Genomic DNA, 21,423 nt, shown 5'->3' on the forward strand with positions numbered 1-21,423 from the left:
CATTAGACATTTTGGTAGTTCTGTGGTTTTCATTATGATAAATAATACCGTGATTGAACATCCTCACACATGTATCTTTCTGCCCATCTTTAATTTTCAGGCTCTTTTTATAGTTACAATTTATTGAGAACTATGTGTCAGAAGTTGCACTAAGACCTTGTCAACTGTGTGCTGCATCAGACATGCTTAACTACCTACACAATGACGGTCCCCTCCCCCTTCCTTCAACAGTACCATCCTCAACCAAGAGCCTGTTGTTAGTATTCACCAGCACGCCACTGGTCAGTTGGGGGAATAAGCAAGCAGGGAAGAATTACAAGAAAAGCAAAAGGTGTCAACATTTCAAAAGAGAGGGAATACCTTTAAGGGAGTCAGAGCAAAGAAACTGTTTGAAACTGTTTAGAAGATAATTCATATTCTTTTTTTTTTTTTTTTTTTGAGAGAGAGAATGAGATAGAGAGCATGAGAGGGGGGAGGGTCAGAGAGAGAGGCAGACTCCCTGCTGAGCAGGGAGCCTGATGTGGGACTCGATCCTGGGACTCCAGGATCATGACCTGAGCCGAAGGCAGTCACTTAACCAACTGAGTGACCCAGGCGCCCAATTCATATTCTCATTGAGCAGCTACTCCATGTCCCTTTACGTACCATCCCATCTCTCTCCTCCCCTTCATGGCCCTAAACTTCCTCTACATTCATGGTCTCCATGATCTCACTTCCTATTGCTCCTTCATCTCTCTGTCCACGCTTTCTGGCTTCTGTCCTATCACGGAAGTGAAACTGTTCTCCCCAGGGTTTCTGGCAGCTTCCCTACAGATAACTGTAGTGGCCGCTTCTCAGCCTGCATTTTGCTTGCTGTTTGCGCAGCCTTAAGTACTTGACCATGCCTTCGTCCTTGAAACATCTTTTCCTTTGACTTCCTTTGGCTTTTCTTCGTATCTGTCTGGCTGCAGGGGTGACCTGTGTGAACTCTTCATTCTCTGCTCACCTCCTGGGGCTTTCACCTAGACCCTCCTCTCCCCCAACTCAGCACTTCAGTGGTTTCAGTTTTCATCTAAACTCTCATTAATCTGGGGCACCTGGGAGGCTCAGGCTGTTGGGCGTCTGCCTTTGGCTCAGGTCACGATCTCAGGGTCCTGGGATTGAGTCCCATGTCAGGTTCCCTGCTCAGCGGGGAGCCTGCTTCTCCCTCTCCCTCTGCTGCTCCCCCTGCTTGTGCTCTGTCTCTCTCTGTCAAATAAATAAAATCTTTAAAAAAAAATGCTTATTAATCTCAAATCATTTTCTTTTTTTTTCTTTAAAGATTTTATTTATTTATTTGACAGAGAGACAGCACAAGCAGGGGGAGTGGCAGACAGAGGCAGAGAGAGAAGCAGGCTCCCTGCAGAGCAAGGGAAGCCTGATGTGGGACTCCATTCCAGGACCCCAGGACCACGACCCAAGCCAAAGACAGTCGCCCAACCAACTGAGCCACCCATGTGCTCCTAATCTCAAATCATTTTCTTAAGCCTTGGTTCCCCTACTAAGCCCCAGATTCCATACACACAGCTACTTATGGATGCTTCTTTTAGAACCTCAAACTCCAGTCCTGCACTGTGCTCATATCCCTTAACCTGCTTACCCCTTCCCTTGCCCCATCCTCTCCTTTACTCCCACAACTTTTCAATTATAAGTTCTGCAAGAACCTTCCTTCTTAGTATCTCCCATATCCACCTGGTTCTTACCATCTGCACCTCACTTCAGCTCCTGTCCTGCTCTCCTGGACATCTCAAATGGCCTCCTAACTGGTCCTTCAGTTTCCAGGGTGTTTCCTCAATCTGTTCTCTACCTTGCAACAGTGCTCTGTCTAAGGTGCCAAGGGGACTGTGTTATTTCCTGTTTTTAATTGTCCCCCCTTCTCCACCAGACAAATTCCAGATTTCCTCCCTGGCTTACAAAGGCCTTCCATAAACTCATGGCTGCCTACCTCCCTTGTACTTTATGCTTCAGTTTTACTAACTTCTTGCCATTCCTCAAATAATGAGAAAGGTTCAGATATCAAACACATTTTTTTAAAGATTTTATTTATTTATTTGACAGAGAGAGAGCAGGAGAGCACAAGCAGTGGGAGTGGCAGAGGGAGAGGGAGAAGCAGGACCCCCGCTGAGCAGGGAGCCCCATGCGGGGCTCAATCCCAGGGCCCTGGGATCATGACCTGAGCCAAAGGCAGTCACTTAACTGACTGAGCCACCCAGGCGCCCCTCAAAACACATTTTAAAGCTATAGTAAACAAAATCATTTGGCACTGTAGAGTAACACAAGTAGACAAACACTTTAATGCAAAAGGCTGGAAGCACCAAAACAGACCCAATGTGCCTAAGTATAAGTTTATTTATTTTTTTTAAAGATTTTATTTATTTATTTGACAGAGAGAGAGATAGCGAGAGCAGGAACACGAGCAGGGGGAGTGGGAGAGGGAGAAGCAGGCTTCCCGCTGAGCAGGGAGCCCGATGTGGGACTCGATCCCAGGACCCTGGGATCATGACCTGAGCCAAAGGCAGACGCTTAACGACTGAGCCACCCAGGTGCCCTAAGTTTATTTTTTTAAAAGATTTTATTTATTTACTTGACAGAGAGAAAGCACAGCAGGGGGAGTGGCAGGAGGAGGGAGAGGCAGGCTCCCAGCTGAGCAGGGAGCCCGATGGGGGGCTTGATCCCAGGGTCTCAGGACAATGACCCAAGCCAAAGGTAGCCACTCAACTGACTGAGCCATCCAGGCACCCCTAAGTATAAATTTATAGTGAAGTGGGTGGTGAGACTTCCAGTCAGTGGGAGAAAGATGCGTGGATTGATAGTACTAAGTTGATTGGTTAAGAGTTTGGAAAGATAAGGCAATGCATTATTGTACTGATACATGGAGATCTCTTAAAGACTGACAAGGTGAAGACCATAATAGATAAATACTTTTTTTTTTTTTAAAAGATTTTATTTATTTATTTGAGACAGAGAGAATGAGAGAGAGAGAGCACATGAGAGGGGGAGGGTCAGAGGGAGAAGCAGACTCCCCGCTGAGCAGGGAGCCCGATGTGGGACTCGATCCAGGGACTCCAGGATCATGACCTGAGCCGAAGGCAGTCGCTTAACCAACTGAGCCACCCAGGCGCCCCAATAGATAAATACTTTTAAGAAATACAACTGGTTAATAAATATTCAACTATTTTTACCAATTCAAAGATATACATGTTAGTATAAGAAATCACCTTTTTTGGCTCATGAAGTTGTCAAAGTTTACAAAGATGGTGTGCTAAGGAGAAAGAGGCAAGTTTATACACCACTGAGGGGTATAGACTCTTAAACACTCATATTCAACTTGGCACAAACTATCAGAAGCTTTAAAAATACATATGCCCTTTCACCCATCAATTCTACTTTGGGTATTTTATTCTAAGGAAATTAATATGGATAAATACAAAAGTATGTTACAAACATGTTCATTACTTAATAGGGAAAATTGGAAACAAAGTTAATGTCTAACAATAGGGGAGTCCTTTATGGTAAATCCCTTAAAATGGAATAATATATAGTCATTTACAAGTAAATTCAAATAATACAAGTATTTGGGGTGCCTGGCTGGCTCAGTCCGTTAAACATCTGATTCCTGATCTTGGCTCAGCTCATGATCTCAGGGTTGTGAGTTGGAGCTCCCGCATCAGGCTCTGTGCTGGGCATGGAGCCTGCTTAAGATTCTCTCTCTCAGCCACAGGGGAAGGGAGGGAAAACTGAATGGGAAGAAATCAGAGAGGGAGACAAACCATGAGAGTCTCTGGACTCCGGGAAACGAACTGAGGGTTACAGAAGGGATGGGGGGTGGGGGAATGGGGTAACTGGGTGATGGGTGTTAAGGAGAGCACGTGTTGGGATGAGCACTGGATGTTATATGCAACTAATGAATTGTTGAACACTACATCAAAAACCAATGATGTACTTACTATATGTTGGCTAACTGAAAATAATAATAAAAATAAATAAAAATAAAAAGATTCTCTCTCTCCCTCTTCCTCTGCCCATCACCACCCACCCCTCTCTCCATCTCTAAAAAATAACAGGGACACCTGGGTGGCTCAGTCAGTTAAGAGTCTGCCTTTGGCTCAGGTCATGATCCCAGAGTTCTGGGATCGAGTCCCGCATCAGGCTCCTTGCTCAGCGAGAAGCCTGCTTCTCCCTCTGCCTTCCTCTCTCTCTCTCTCTCTGACAAATAAATAAAATCACTAAAAAACAAGAACAACAAATAATACAAATATCTGTTGATGGGGAAAAATATCACAATATAATGTTAAATTAACAAGCTACAAAACAAAGCAGTTACATCATTGTGTGGCAAAATATCATATACGTGTGTGTGTGTGTGTGTGCGTGTAAAACTGAAAACAAAACCCACGTTAACAATGGTTATCATTGGTGAAATTCAAGGAGAATTTTTCTTTTTCCTGTGGTATTCTTTTCCCTGTGAGTTTTTTGAGTTTTCTGGCTTGTGTAAGAAATACCTATATGGATAATTTTAAAACTTTTTACCATGAAATTTTTCAAACAAACACAAAAGTAGCAAGAATAGTATCACAAATCCCCATGTGCCCTCACCCAGCTTCAGCAGTCAATATTTTGCCAATTTGATTTCATCTATTTTCCCCAGCGTTTTTCTCCCATTGAGATATTTTTTTTCTCCTATCGAGATATTTTAAAGCAAATGCTAGGCATTATGTCATTTTATTCTAGGACATTTAAAAATTATTTTCTACGAGGGGAAACTCAGGAACTAGTCTCATGTAGGTTCCATGTGACAGTAAATGATTTCAATTTATTGATCGACACAGAATTTAACTTCGCATGAACTTGCCCACACACTTATCGTACGTCCAGGGTAGAAAGTCTGCAAGTTGGAAACCACTGCCTTAAAGCATGGATCCTTGTCAAATGCAGTTCCCCTTGGGAGAGGGTGTGAATAATTTTCAACCATTTATACCTCATGCTGAATAAATAGCAGATTTTCTGAAGGGGAGATATTTTTTAAATTAACTTATTTCATGGAGGTATAATTTATATCAGCAAAATGCACAGATCTTAAGTTTGATGAGTTTTGACAGACATATACACCAGTGTAACCAACACCCAGTCAAGATACAGAACATTTCCCTTATCCCAGAAAGTTCCCTGGAGCTCTTTTCTGAAGATCCTCTGCCCCTCCTCATCCCAGCAGAGCCAAGGCAATCTCTGTTCTGATTCCCGCATCAGGCTCCTTGCTCAGTGAGAAGCCTGCTTTTTAGTTTTGCCTGTTTTTCAGGGTAGGTTTTTATCTGGAGCACTAGTTCTCCAAGAATGGTCCCTGGACCAATAGTATTAATATCACCTGGGAACTTGTTATAAATGCAAATTCTTGGGCCCTAACTATGACCTACTACTAAGTTAGAAACTCAAAAACTCAGCAGTCTCTGAGAGGGTGTGTGTGTGTTACAAGCCTTTGGGTGATTCTGATCACATTCAAGTTTGAGGAGCCCTGATATGGAGAGCCTGGAAACTCACAATAAAATTGGACAGAACAGGGAGAGCAGTGCTGGTTGTGTATGGGGTGAGTAGGGTGGGAGGGAGCTGGGCAGGTGGGCACAAAAGACAACTTTTTCACGTAGCTTAGAAAACACCAAAAGGAAGGAGGAGAGGTCAAGCATTTGTGTCAGAATGTCTGCATCTTGGTTTTGCGAAGGAGTTATGATGGTCTGTAGGCTTAAAATTTCTCAAAAGTAAAGCATCAACTTTCATATGAGTTCTAAATTCTATGGAAACTGGCTATCAGAAGTTGTGATTGGCAAATGAGTTGTTTATTAATACTGTTTTATAGACAAGATCTTTCATAAAATCTCTTTTCTTGGAAGGGAAAATAACAGAAATTGCTCTTTATATTGAAATTACTGAAACCCAACTTTAGGATCTGAGAAATTCACAAACCACCATCCCTAGTTGCAGAATAATTGAGAAGTAGTAGGGAAGGCTAAGGAAATAGGATCTGGGTCTATAGCCAGCTGTTTTTCAGAGCTCCCTTGTGAGGTTTAAGATGGGAAGGTTAATGAAAGGAACTAATTCAAGTTGTGCCTGGACATGAGTGGTGTTTTTGGCATGCCCTTGGTTGTGTTAACACATGGAACCGTTGTCCTGAAGTTTTTGAAATCACACCACCTAAGAAGCAGTATGTTTCCTGTCTTGAACATTTGTGGGAAATTCAGAAATATATGGTATGTGTATGTAGACTCTCAGGAGTACGATTGTGGTTTTCCCGAGCCAGATTCTAGCCTGTGCTATTCTGGAAATTAACTGTGAGGGAGAAGATCCTGTGAGTCTGGTAGGGTGTGAATTTGGCCTGAAGTTCCCCCTTTATCTACTTTCAGAACAGTTACTCTGCTCCCGAATTTTCCTTCCAAGGAGTTGGTGTTGTGTCCCAAGATAGAGCTGCGTGAGACTGATCGTATTAACCGGTCCTTTGATAGTGTTTGACAAAGAGCCTCCAGTTTCCCAGAATGAGGTCCTGTTAAGAGGAGAGAAAATTGGGATGTCCAGCATGAGTCCTAGCCCTCTGAGGATGGTGGAGAGAGAGATGGAGGCCGTTGGCCCTGAGGTGCTAGCTGGAATTCAGGCCAGCCTTGCATGACTGAGGCTTTGGTCCATTCCTCTCAGGATGCCCTGCCCAGACCGAGTGATGACGCCTCTCTGCCCAGTGGGGGCAGCGCTGGATTTGTGGCAACTCTCAGATGGCTGCCTGTCCCTACTTACTCCATAGATGAAGCAAACGCTTGATCTCCCGGGCTAAACAGTCAGGATGGTTGGGGTTACCATCTTGACATGGTTGGCACTCTGTGCCAGCTTCCCTGAAATGCAACCACACTGTTTTTTCATTCAGAAATTCTTGTGTCAAAGAACATGCATAGCAATGACTCTCTTTGAAAAAGTGCTACCAAAATTACAAGCTGACAGGCCAATCAGGGTGGCTTAAGGCACAAGTTCTGTTTTCTATTTTCATCTTTTCTTAGCATATTTTCTTTTTTTTTTTTTTTTTTTAGATTTTATTTATTTATTTGAGACAGAGAGAATGAGAGAGACAGAGAGCACATGACAGGGGGAAGGGTCAGAGGGAGAAGCAGGCTCCCTGCCGAGCAGGGAGCCCGATGCGGGACTCGATCCCGGGACTCCAGGATCATGACCTGAGCCGAAGGCAGTCGCTTAACCAACTGAGCCACCCAGGCGCAGCATATTTTCTTTTTTTAAGCAATGTGCTTCTTAGGTGATTTGACTGCATATGGACTAAAGGTTCTCCTTTCTAACATAAAACTAGAAGAAATTCAAATTAAAAATTATTTCCTTTTTTTGAAAAAAAATCACATTACTTGGATGCAGCAATTCCACTTCTAGAAGGTTATCCTAATAAAGTATGTACCAAAATGTACAAATGAGCTGTTCATTTTGTAACATTATTTATAACAGTGAAGACTTGGAATCAACAAAATGTCTCTGTAATGACTAAATAATGTGCTATAGTGTAGCCTTTTAAAAGATTGAGGTAATTTATGGTGCTTATGGAGAAACAGCTCTAGAACATTAGGGGAAAAAACAGACTTCTAGTTTCTAGCCCAGCATATAAGGAAAGAAATTAAATCAATAATTAATAACCTTGCCAAACAGAGAGCACCAGACCCAGATGAGTTCATTAGAGATTCTACCAAACATTTAAGGAAGAAATTATACCAATTGTTAAGACAATCTCTTCCAGAAGTTAGAAGCAGAGGGAATACTTCCTAACACATTCTATGAGGCCAGCATTTACCCCTCATACCAAAATGAGACAAAGTCATCACAAGAAAGTAAAACTACAGACCAATAACTAATGAACATAAATGTAAAAATCCTCAACAAAATATTAGGAATTTGAACCTAGCAATATATAGAAAAGAATTATACACCAGAACCAAGTGGGATTTATCCCAGGTGTGCAAGCCTGGGGCAACATTCAAAAATCAGTTAATACAACCCATGATATCAACAGGCTAAAGAAAAAGCATGGGATCATATTGATAGATACAGAAAAACATTTGCTTAACGACTGAGCCACCCAGGCGGCCCCAAAAATAGGTTTTTTAAAAAGCAGGTATCAGTAATACATATGATACAACCTTTTTTATGTTAAAGACCACACTCACACACAGAACTATACCTACCTAGGGGCCCCTGGGTGGCTCAGTCAGTTAAGCATCTGCCTTCAGCTCAGGTCATGATCTCAGGGTCGTGGGATCGAGCCCTGTGTCAGGCTCCCTGCTCAGCGAGGAGCCTGCTTCTCCCTCTCCCTCTGCCTCTGTGCTTTCCCTCCCTCCCTCTCTCTCTCTCTCTCTCAAATAAATAAACTCTTTTTAAAAAAAGAACACTACATCATGACATAATGTATGGTGATTAACATAACATAATAAAATAAAATTTTAAAAAAAACAACTTACAGCAGGTAGGACTGACCCAGGGATAGGGAGGGTGTGGATGAAGTCACAGCAAACTCTGTGGCATAATTTTCTAACTTGTTTGGAATTCGGCTAACCTGGATGTCTCACTAGTTTTTGTAGAATACCATAAACTTATGATATATTAAATTTTAATTTCAAATAAATAAGAACTATACCTATCTATACCTACCTAAGTCTGTCTGTATGTTGGTATATATTTATACCTCTGTCTGTATTTATTTGTGTAGACCTAACGGGTAACAGTGACAGCATCAGAGTTGAGGCTGGGGGAAGCGAGAGGCCCCTTCCGCTGCACTTGATAGTCTGTAGCCTCTTAGCTTTTTGACAGAGAGTACCTGCTCACTTATGTAAGTAAGACAAAAAGGAGCTTGCTGCCAGGCATATGTTTCTGAATCTTCCTTTCAAGGAGATGTGAGAGGGTAATGATGCCTGGCAATTTCAAAATACAAAGTGGCAACAAGTATTTTGTTGAGTGCCTCATTTGGGCCCCGGCATTTGTCCAGGCTCTGGGGATGCCAAGGGCGAAGGAGAACTAGCCCCTGTGATCCCAGCTCAGGGTGCAGGCAGCACCCAGGGAGGGGGAGAGTTGTATTTAACCTGGTTTTCTCCCCGGCTGCGCAAGGGCTGCGTGCTTTGGGAAAGCTGATTGTGACTCCTTGTCCTCAGAGAAGCCATGTGGAGACCCGCCTTCATTCCCACACACCATCCTGCAGGGCCGCACGGGCCTGGAGATGGGGGACGAGCTGCTGTATGTGTGCGCCCCCGGCCACGTCCCGGGCCACCGTGAAACCGCCTTCACCCTGCTGTGTAATGGCTGTGGGGAGTGGTACGGCCTGGTGCAGGTCTGCGGGAAAGGTAAGCTGCCCCCACACCCTGGGAGCAGAGCCACCCCACTTGTGCTGGTTGGGCTCTTCTCCACAAAGGTCCCTTTGAAAGAGGCTTCCAGACCTTTCCCCTGGGTTCTGGAGCTGACAACATCTCCACTCTAACTTATTTAGAAAGTTTACCTGGAAATCTGATCAAGATGCGCTACCAGGAAAGAGCACTTGTGGGGAAAGGGACCCGGGACTGGTAAACTGGGCCAGGAGGGCTGTCATGAATGCAGGCTGCAAGCTGGGCTCCCTGAGTGGTGACTCTTGTGACCGGGCATAACCCTTGTAGGGACCTTGCAGGCTTTGCTATGGCTTGGGACAGGAGCTTCTGGCTCTTTGGGGCATGGGGCTTGGAACGCAGGGTGGGTCCACAGCCACACATGGAAGTCCTGCTCCCTTGCCCGGGAGCAGTCCTGGGGAGGTTGAGGCAGGGAGGATACTCTAAGACAGCTGTGTGTCCTGGTCCCACTGACGAGAGCCACCTGTCGCTGCCCTGCAGCCTTGCTCTATTCCCTGGCCTGTAGCCTATGGCAGTCACGTGAGCTGACATACTTAGTTGAGACTGAAAAGACTCCTGGTGGGCCTCGACAGAAACCTGATGTGGTTCCCCTAGATGTCCTCACTCCATTATTGTCGTACACCTGGGGGTCACAGGCTTCTGCATCCCACCTCTGCCCAGCCCCTTGGGGATTCTCCCAGTAGCAGAAATCACTGTCCCCAGCCACAGCCTGACCTGGCCTCCCCACTCTTGATCTTATGGCTTCATGCCCGACTCTAAATTGTTCCCTGACCTCACAAGGCTCCTCTTACCCTAAGACTCCTTTGGGGGCTGCTTCCTGACCCCCATGATATCTGGGTAACAAGCGGAGGCTAGCTCCATGGAGGGGAATGACTCCAGCACCACAATGTGAATGAATTTATCAGGCAGTCTGTCCCCAGAACATCCTGCAGATCCCATGGGACCATGCTGAGACTAGGGCACTGTCTTGTCGTCGAGATTCATCCACGTTGTTGCCTAGGCTGTGGTTTGTTGTCTTCACTGCTGTTTACTAAGTGTGAATACAGCACTGTTTATTTCTCCAATGTGCTGGTGGACGTTTGACTTGTTTTCATTTGGTGGCCATCACAAGCTCTCTTGCCATGGTTGTGTTCATCCAGGTCATGTGGTTCACATGTGAATATATTTCTGCTGGTTCCTGGGAGTGGAATTGCTGCCCATGGGGTAGGTGTGTCTTCAGCATAAGTGGATGCTGCCAGAGAGTTTGCTAAACTATTCCGACCACTTTACTCTCTTGTTGGTCAGCATCCTCACCAGCCTTCGGGATTGGGAGACTTTTACCTTTTTGCCAATCTGGTGACTACCCTGGGCTGACTTAGTTGTAATATGCATTTGTCTGGTTGAGCACTTACTACATTTTAAACAGGCACTAGCATTTCCTCTGTAAAATGTCTACCCAAGTTTCTTGCCCATTTTTCTAATTGATTCAAATTATTTACATAAGGTAGGATTTCTTTTTTACATAAAACTTTCATAATAAGTTGCAAACATTTTCTCTCATTCTGTGGCTTATCTTTCTCCTCTTGGAGGATCTTTTAATGAAAAGGATTTTTTTCCTTTTATTGTTTATTTCACTACTTCTCAAACTTTCTGTGGACCATTAAAAATTGTTTTCTAGTATTGGCAGACTGATACCTTAGCAAAATACAGTAAAAAATCAATTAATATAAAGCTAAAATAGGGACACCTGGGTGGCTCAGTCGGTTAAGCGTCTGCCTTCAGCTCTGGTCATGATCTCGGGGTTCTGGGATCCAGCCCCACATCGGGCTCCCTGCTCAGCAGGGGGGCTGCTTTTCCCTCTCCTTGCTGCTCCCCCTGCCCATGCTTGCACACACACACACACGCTCTCTCTCTCTGACAAGTAAATAAATCTTAAAAAAATATATGAAACTAAAATAAAGATATTCCAGATACAAACACGATTTTTTGTTCAATTAAATGGACATAAAATTCCCCTGCCAAATTGTTAGGAAAGCTTCTCAGAACATCCTCTCAGGTATCTACATGCCTCATTGCAGGCTAGCAACCAAAGTTACAGACTGGGACAAGCACTAGAAGCACTGTTTGAGCAATCTTCCGGCACTTTCCTCATCATTATAAGATTGCTGTTGTTTTGTGGCAGGCAGGAGCTCCCTGCCAATCCTGATCATTGACCTGCAGCAGATGATCAGGCATAAGGCTCAAGCTTGCCGCTTGTGGAGTGTGTCACCTCAAAGCAGACCCATACCCACCCTGAGATTGATAACGAGCTGGCTTTGTTTCTGGTGAGGCTCAAGCCTGGCCATCTCAGGAGCCACACTCACCAGCCAAATGGGCTGTTTACAGGCCCCGGCCGAATGAGAACTAAAAGCAAGTTTTGTTTGTCTGCAATGGTGTTTATTTTCTCACGGCAAGGCAGAGTTTTTGGAGCTTTCAGCTGGTGGGCAGGAATTCTGCTTTCTGTACTTGGCTGAGTATACAGACTGTTAAGAGATTTTGTCGCCCTGTAGATTTAACATTTAAACTAGCTGTGTCATTATAAGGGGTGTGTGTGTGTGTGTGTGTTACAAGACTGTCTTCACCAGGGATTTCAGTCCCTCTTGCACATTTATTTTTATAGTGACATCCATTTTTTTGATGAGGGAACAGCTTCAAATTGGAGAACAGTCATCTTGGGAGAGTGGGCCACACAAGGGTTGGACCCAGGTGGGTTTGGATGAGAGCTCTTCCTTGTAGGGGCTGATTGGCCACTCACTGCACATCCCTTCCTGTGGCAGGGCCCAGGTGCTGGGTGTACAAACTGAAGCAAAGCTGTCCCATCACTAAAGGCAACTCTATAAACCAGGTGCCTCAAAGGAGACAGAAGCAGTAGCTGATGCAGTGGAAAGGAGAGCTGGAAAGCAAGGTGAATTTTAAAGGAAGTGTGTGTTTCCAGATGGTGGAAGTGCTCAATGACGCCAAAGGCTGCAGACATCAAGTAAATGAAAGCTACAGATGTGCGCCTTGGCTTCACAGCATGAGAAGGTTCTGGTGGTCTTGTATTTTCAGTGTGAATGTGGGGAGTGGGATGCTGCTGGGCCACACTGCAGTGAGTGCAGGAATGAACTGGGATGAGAAGAGGGTGGGGGGCAGACAATTCATTCTTGAATCTCTGGGGCTCATGAAGAGCACTAGGCAGAGTGCTGGAAGAGGATCAGGGGACCAAAGAGATTGTGGGGGTTTGTATTGTTTGCTTGCTTCTGTTATTTTTAGGTTGGAGAGATGGCAGTTAATGTAAATGACAATGGAAAGGCTTGGAAGAGAAGGGGAAACAATTATTTTCTTGACTTCCCTGAACCTTAATTTGCTCATATGAGAACATGGATACTAGTTTTCACATAGATTCCCCCATGGGCTTCTTGCAGGTGCCTCACTTAGAACAGGACCTGCGAGGTGAATGGGCTCAAGGAGTGTTCTTCTTTCCCTTTCACCTTCATGCTGATCCAGGAGAGCATTCAGGCCTCCTCACTTACGGGATCTAAGGGGCTCTGTGCATGACTCTGGCTCCCTCCCCACTTCCTTGTGGGTTATTGACTCTAGCCCCTATTACCAAGGGTCACCAAAGGCATCCTCTGACTTAGAGCTGTCTGTTCCTTGAGTGAGTAGTTAGCCTTTGCCAGCAGGTGTCTTGGGTCCTGGAAACCAGAAACTGGGGCCACAGCTGCCTCACTCCTCCAAGGAGTGCTTGTCCTCTCTGTACTGGGGCCTGGCTCCTCACCCTCCTCCCCTCAGGCCCTCAGGACATGGGACATCCCCCCTACTCTTACCCCAGAGTATTTCCTTTTATTTCCTTGTGAGATGCTGGTGCTCACTCCAAACCCTCTGGTAGAAGCTGCCCGTAGATGCTGCCTCAGGAGCAGCTCTGCTGAGGTCATGGTAGGATCCTTGTCCCTTATTTCCCCTCTCGACCTCTCCAGGCCCAGAGAGCCTTCAGGTGTGAGTACCCTGGACATCAAGACTTAAAGAACTTGAGGGCTCCGATGAGTTTGGTATTGGAGATTCCCGAGGCTTAGGGGGTCAAGCTACCATGAAGACTATTCCATTCAAAGTTGGCATTGTATAGACATTTGAAGACTGACTGGACGCCTTGGGCCAGATTCTCTAAAAGCAGAGCCTGTTCAGATGCATGTGGTTTACTGAGGGAGGGAAGCAGGATAGGGAAGGAGAGGAGAGGATGTGACCTCAGAGGCCTTCTCCCTTTGCCCGATCTCATGAACTGTACCACAGGGTTGGTCCCACTTGGAAGCACGGAGGCCAGCCCTGAGTTCCTCCATCTCCATCTGTCATTGGTTGCCGGGGCTAGGTGGCATGGTGCGCGTGTGACACCTGAGCAGAGCTCCCATTCCCCCGAAGGCAGCTCTCCAGAGAAGGGGAACAGCTGTGAACAATTAGCTGCCCGCACTCACAGTGGTGGGTGCGGGTGCGCTGGCCCGGGAAGGGGCCGTGGATGGGGCGTCAACAGCACCCTCTCCTACAGTGTAGACCATCAATACTGGAGAGCAGCAGTTTGTTTGTTTGATTGTTTGTTTGTTCTTTAGTCCATTAGTAAGGTGGGGACTTGCTGAATGAGCTTGCTGAAATTTAAAATTTGTAATGATGAGCATCAATGAACCCATAGGGGCATGTACACCTGGGTTGGTGGGGGGGCGGGTACAGGAGGATACCTTGCTCACACGCTGCCTGTGTGTTCACTGCAGTTAAGATCCAGCCTCAAGTGGTGGTAGTGAGGTCTCTCACCTAAGCATGGTGACTTTGTCCTTGACCATGAACTTAAATGGGTGAGGACTTATTTGACCACCATTTTTTCCTTCTCTGTGTTGGTATTTCTCTAGCTTTGGTTCCTAGAGACCAGGTCTGGATCTGGCCCTTTAGCTTTCCATTCTCCTGTCCAAATACACACATCTTCTTGGTTTCTGTTCCCAGCTAGGCAGCAGGAAATGTCTGTCATACATACCTCTCTAATGTTCTCAATATCTAACTATAATTGGTTGTTGCCCTAATTACGGAAACATCCTGATGTTTTGCTCCCTCCATGTGTATGCAGTAGACATCCATGCTAGGTTTGCTTTCCTTTGAGCTTCTTATTATGCCAAGTCCCATGTCCATCTTCAAAATTCTGTTTTCTCTCTGGTCACCTGTACCCTAAAAAGAATCTCGACCTCCCAGTCCTCCAAGAGGCCTCCCCTGGCCACATGACCCCAGTGATGGTGCCCATGCAGTCTCAATTGTGGCTTTCCCAAGGAGCCTCTGGTTCCCTGGCATGCTCACTGTCCTGGCTTCATGCTGCCTTCAACACCTCTGTTCTCTCTTGACTTCAACACTCAGTGGTCCTGTGGCATCTGCCCCCATTCCAGGTGAGGCTGTTTATCCTGTCTTTGTGATTGGCTTGGGAGAGAGCAGCTGCTGCAAAGTAGCATAGGGCCGATGACCCAGGAAGTGAAGGATTCTTAGACTCTTCCTCTGTGATTTGCCCCTTGTTTCTCCTTTAAAACTTGCCCTTACAAAGGGCATCTGCCAAGACAGGCTCAGAAAAGCCTTTAAGACTTTCCACCCCAAGCTCCATGGATTCTGTTGATCCTTTCTGGTCTGTAATATCAGGAACGTGAGAGACACCCAGTTTGACCTCACCCTAGCAGCCCCACCACCTCCAAGTCCAACAACAAACAGACAGCTTCTCTTTTTCCCTTCCCTGGCCTGTCAGATGCAGGACTCGATCCCAGGACCCCGGGATCATGACTTGAGCTAAAGACAGATGGTTAACCTACTGAGCCACCCAGGTGTCCCATGTTTTTGTTCCCTTTTTTCAACAACTTGATTGAGGATTAATTTGCCTACAATAAACTGTGCCCATTGCAACTACAAAAGTGTCTGAGTTGTCACAGGTTCAAACAACCATGAAACCACCACCACAACCAAAATAGAGAACATTTCAATGAGTGGTGTCTTACACATTTTATCTCATTTAATCTGCACAAATCTGAGGGCAGAAATGGCTAGCTCCAATGTACAGATGGGAAAACTGAGGTACAGAAAAGTTCAGTGACTTACCTGCTTCACACAGCCAGAAAGCATTAGAGCCAGGATATAAAAGTAGGCAGGTCTCGTTCCAACATCTGTCTCATCTCTGCTTCCTCCAGGGGCCTGTGATGCTCAAGGAGAGCAAAGCCACAGGGCAGTGCAAGGCCCCACAAACTAGTTGTTCCCTCAGAATGTTCCTTTGCTCTTTTATCTCATTTCTAAAGGCTTCCTTTTGTTTTCTTAAATTAACTTCAATTTCTGTTTGTCTTCATTTTCTGGATTTAACTTCCTTCATAGAATAAAGCATGAGACTGCAACCAAATTTAGAATTTCCTTGTCAATATTGCCATATTTGTTCAGAGGTTCATTGAACCAGTGGTTATTTCTGGCTTGTCTGGTTGTCTTTTTCAGAATTACTATTTTTAAAGACTATGTCGTCAAGACCAGAGGAAAAAGAAGTATGTGTGGACTTCTGGAAATGCAATAGCATGACGCCCTGGGACAGAGCCTCGGGGTTCTAGACTGTGACCTTGTGTCCTTCAGCCCTGTCACACCTGGATAGATGCAGGCAGGACACAAGCAAGGCTTCTGCTTTTACTCCCGAGTTCTCTTGATCTGTGCTCTTCTGTTTCCCTAAAATAACAGTGAAATAGAAACACCTGGATGACCTGGTTTTTCCCCTGGAGTTTACATCTCCTGGACTTGTTGGTCTAATCAGAAGGCCCCATGTTGTGTTAGCACAGGTTTCAGGGAGAGCGTGGGAGAGGGGAGAGGGCAAGAAGGATGGCTGGATGATTACGGGGAGCGTAGACACATCAGAGGGGAGCTGAGAGAACTAGCACCGCAGTAGGCACACAGCTGGGCTTTTCCCGCTTGTGGGCAGAATTTAATTTGGGGTTGCGATTCAGTGAATAACAAGCTTGACTCTTACTCATGAAGAGAAAAACAGGCTTGGGATACGTTGCCAGGGGCAGACTACTGGTAAACAGTTGGTGTCCTTATCTTCATTTGACGTTTGGGAAAACTGTGACACGGTGAAAACCTGTTTCTAAGCCAGGACCTTGGTCTGAGAACCTGGGGAGACAGGAAGCAGCCCCAGGCTGCCATGCAGGGATGCTCTAGGCTCAGGGGGCTCTGGGGGTAGAGCCTTCACACATACACATGCACACACATATGCGCACGCGCACACACACACAGAACTCACACTATCACGCTGATCATAAGGGTCCAGTCAAGGAAGGCACCCCCCCACAGCCACAGTGCACTGATCTTTCCCAAACCCATAGCTGTAACTCTGCATGAGGCCGGTTTCCTGCAAGACAGGGGGGTGGGGGAAGAAAACATGGCTCATGGACTACCCACATTCCAGGTGCTTTTGACTTCATGACATATTTAATGAAGCTTATGGGGTAGGTTATACAGGAAAAGGGACTTAGCAGACATTGATTATGCCCGGTAATGGAACTAAGAGCTCCTTCACTCTTCTTTGCTACTGTCACGAATCAAATAATGCCCTGCTTGATGGACTTCCAGACCGAATCAAGTTTTATCAAAATGGGCTTCTACCACTCACTACTTCACCTCTTCACTCACTCGTTTGTTCCCTCAACAAACATTTCTGGAGTGTCTACTGTGTGCCAAGCGCTGTGCTGTGTGCAGGGTATGCAAAGGCAGAGTTCCTGTTCTTGGCGTTTCCGGGCTGGGAAAGGCTGGGCGTGCTTTGCAGTGAGCAGGGTGGTTGTACCCAGTGCACAGATGGATGCTGCGCCCATCGTCCCATGCGTAACACATGATTCCCAAATGAGACCATGTAAGGTTTAAGTCTCAAGCACCATCAAGGTCTATACTGGAGTTACCCTGTCCATATAAGGATGAGAAGTGTCTCCAAAATATCCTTAGCCAATCCCCATTCATAAGCACCTTGCATCTTACCAATGAGAGCCCATTTCTGATATGTATCATCATAGTTCATAGGCCACTAATTTCGCCAATAGCCATTTCAGATATTCAGGGCACTAATTAGCATAGCAGTGGCTTTGAGCAAGGTACAGATAATAGAAGTATTTGTAGTAGGCACATCTAGAGGGTGAGTTTCCTGATGAGAAGGCTAACTGTCCACCCCTGGACTGTGAATTCTTAATTGGAATGTCAGCAGCACCTGGTTTACAGCTTAATGTAAGTGACGTATGCATAACATCAAACAATATTTTCTTGAAGTATTTCGAAGTACAACCATCCTAGGAAGAATGAATGCCTACTGTATTTATGATTTAGTGACAACTTAATGTGTAATATTGTTGAATTATATGGAAAACACTCCTAGCATCACCTTCCCGTCCTTGCCTTCCTAAGAATATCCAGACTTCCAAGACCATGAACTCTGTTTTCCCTGTTTAAATTTTATTTCAGTGGAAGCATAAAGGATGTACTCTTGGGTATGGCTTCCTTTGTCCAACATAATGTCTGTGAGGCACATCCATGTTGTTCCATGAAGCTGCAGTTCATTCTTCTTCCTTGCTGTGGAATAGTCCATTCCACTGTTGATGAATATTTTTGTTGTTTCAAGTTTGGGGCTATTATGACATTGTTGTGCAGGTCTTTTGGTGTCTGTGTGGCATGTGTTCCTCATAGGAGTTAAATTGCTGAGTCATAGGGTGTGGATAGGTTCAACTTTAGTAGATAATGCCTAACCAGTTGTCAAAATGGTTGTACCAAGTTATGCTCCCAGCAGCAGTGTATGAGCACTCCAGGAGCCCCATATCCTCACCGATAGTTGGTATTGTCGTTCTTCTTGACTTTAAGCATTCCAATATATAGGTCGTAATACCACTTAATTTTAATTTCCGCTATTATTAATGATGTTGAGCACCTTATCAATATGTTTATTGGCTATTTGAATATCTCATTTCTAAAGTGTCTGTTCATTTCTCTCACTCATTTTTCTACCAGGTTGTCCATTTATTTCATATTGATTTGTAGGAGTTCTTTATACGATTCTGGATACCAGAACTTTTGAGGTTATATATGTTGCAAATATCTTCTGCTAGGTAAGTTGCATTTTCACTTTCTCCATAGTATCTTTGATGAAAAGAATTTTAACATAGTCCAATTTATTAATCCTTTCCTTTAAAAAAGTTGTGGTGAAAAATACATAACACAAAATTTACCATCTTAGCCACTTTTAAGTACACAGTTCAATAGCATTAAATATATTCATCTTGTTGTGAAACAGACCTCCAGAACATTTTCCTCTTGCAAAACTGAAACTCTGTACCCATTAAATAACAACCACCTGCCCCCAGCCCCTGACAACCACACTTTTCCTTTCCATTTCTGTGAATTTGACTACTCTAGGTCCCTCATGTAAGTGCAATCAGACAGTATTTGTCTTTTTGTGATGGGCTTATTTCACTTAGCACAATGTCCTCAAGGTTCATCCGTGTTGTAGGCTGTGATAGCCATCCTTTCCACATCAGTTTTAAAAATCAAATTAAGGAAATTTCCTTATATGCCTAATTCCTAAGGGTTTTTACCTTGTTGACTTCTGTCAGATGCTTTTCTGAAACTCCTTTTTCCTTTTTTTCTTTTAGAGAATGAGAGAGAAAACATGTGAGCATGAGTGGGGACAGGGAAGGGATGGGGGGAAGCAGAGGGAGAGGGAGAGAGAATCTTAAGCAGGCTCCACGCCCAGTGGGGAGCCCAACGTGGGACTCAGTCTCACAACCCTAAGATCATGACCTGAGCCAAAATCAAGAGTCAGATGCTTAACCAACTGAGCACCCAGGTGCCCCTGAAACTCCTTTTTTCAAATAAACCAATCATGAGTTCCTAGGATAAACCTAGCTTGGTATAATAGATTATCTTTTTAATGTAATGCTTATTCAGCTTATCAATACTAATATATTACTGGTTTCCATTTGTCAATATTCTATTTATGATTTTTGTATCTATTTTTAGTGAGAATGGTCTGCAGATCTACTTTCTTATCATGTCCTTGCCAGGTTTTGGTACCAAGGTTGCACTAGATGTATAAAATAAGTTGGGAAGTATTTCCTCTTTTTCTGTTCTCTGGAAGAATTTGTGTAACATTGGAATTATACTTCTAAATATTTGATAGAATTCATTGACAAAGCCACCTGTGCTTAGTTTTCTCACTACCTGTGTAGTGAAATTCAATTTCATTAATACTTAATGGCATATAAAATTTTTGTATTTCTTTTTGTGGTACTTTTGATGAGCTTCTTCTAGGATTTTGTCTATTTCATCAGAATATTTTGGGTGTGGGGGGCGCCTGACTGGCTCGGTCAGAGGAGCCTGTGACTCTTGATTGCCAAGTCGTTGAGTTCAAACCCCATGTTGGGTGTAGAGATTAGTAAAAAAAAATTAATAAACTTAAAAAAATAAAATAAACTATAAAAAAAAGAATTTGGGGGGGCATAAATTTATCATAATCTTGTCACTGTCTTTCCTGACAATATCTGAAAGATCTGTGGTGATGCTTCTTTCTATTCCTGATATTTTCATTTGTGTTCTCTCTAAATGTTTCTGAGGTAGTCTTTCTAGGGACTTATCAATTTTTTGAGCTATTAATCAGTAGTTCTTTTCCAAGAATGAACTTTTGGCTATATTGATCCTTTATTGTATGTTTGGTTTTTATTTTATTAATTTCTGCTCTTTCTTATCTCCTTCCTTTCCTTTCTTTTCTTTTTTTTTTTTTTTTTAAAGTAGGCTCCACACCCAGTATAGAGCCCGACACAGGGCTTGAACTCACAACCCTGAGATCAAGACCTGAAGTGAGATCAAGAGTTGGGGCTTAACTGACTGAGCAATCTAGGTGCCCCTCCTTCCTTTACTTTCTTTGTGTTTAACTTACTCTTCCTTTCCCAGCATCCTGAAATCAATGTGATTTTCAGCCTTTCTTCTTTTCTAACATAGGTATTTAAAGCTATAACTTCCCATTAGCACAGTGTTTGCTGCTTCCCACAAGTTTTGATATGTCATTTTTCATTATCATTCAGTTAAAATATTTTCTAATTTCCATTGTAATTTCTCCTTTGACCCATGAGTTATTTAGAAATATTTTGTTTAATTTTTATACAATACAGGAATTTCCTAGTAATCTTTTGCCTAATTTCACTATGGCTGGAGAACTTAATCCTTTAAAGTTTGTTGACATTCCATTTATGGTCTACTTTGTAAAAGTATTCTATGTGTATTTGAAAAGAATGCTTATTCTATAGTTGTTGGATGTGATCTACATATGTCAAGTAGATCAAATTTATTAGTATTATCTAATTTATTAGATACATATTCTTAGCTCTTTGTCTGCTTGCTCTAATTGTTGATGATAAAGGTATTTAAAACATCTCTCTATAATCATGGATTTATGTGTTTCTTTTTTTTAGTTCCCATATTTTAGATTCATATATTTTGAAGCTCTGTTAAGTAAATACACATTTAAAAGTTAATATCTTCCTGGTAAATTGAAACATTTATCTTTATAAAGTGACCTTTCTTATCTCTAGTATTATTTTTTTTTGATGTAGCGTTCCATGATTCACTGTTTGCGTATAACACCCAGTGCTCCATTCAATATGTGTGCCCTCTTTAATACCCATCACCAAGCTAACACATCCCCCCACTCCTCTCCCCTCTAGAACCCTCAGTTTGTTTCTCAGAGTCCACAGACTCTCATGGTTCGTCTCTGCCTCCAATTTCCCCCCCTTTCATTTTTCCCTTCCTACTATCTTCTTTTTTTTTTAACATATAATGTATTATTTGTTTCAGAGGTACAGGTCTGTGATTCAAGTCTTACACAATTCACAGCGCTCACCATAGCCCATACCCTCCCCAATGTCCATCACCCAGCCACCCCATCCCTCCCACCCCCCACCACTCCAGCAACCCTCAGTTTGTTTCCTGAGATTAAGAA

At 43.9% G+C, this 21,423-nt stretch overlaps 1 protein-coding gene across 1 annotated transcript in view; it reads left to right on the forward strand.

The window, feature by feature from the left end:
• Positions 1-21,423, forward strand: part of SUSD5 (sushi domain containing 5) — a 60,754-nt gene that overhangs the window by 24,577 nt on the left and 14,754 nt on the right. Inside the window, exon 4 of the mRNA XM_081823906.1 lies at positions 9,192-9,380. Coding sequence (XP_081680032.1) covers positions 9,192-9,380 — 189 coding nt within the window. The remainder of the gene's footprint in view (positions 1-9,191; positions 9,381-21,423) is intronic.

Source organism: Leptonychotes weddellii, chromosome 1, assembly GCF_054177405.1.
Source record: "Leptonychotes weddellii isolate Sample4059 chromosome 1, ASM5417740v2, whole genome shotgun sequence".
Classification (NCBI taxonomy): Eukaryota; Metazoa; Chordata; class Mammalia; order Carnivora; family Phocidae; genus Leptonychotes; species Leptonychotes weddellii.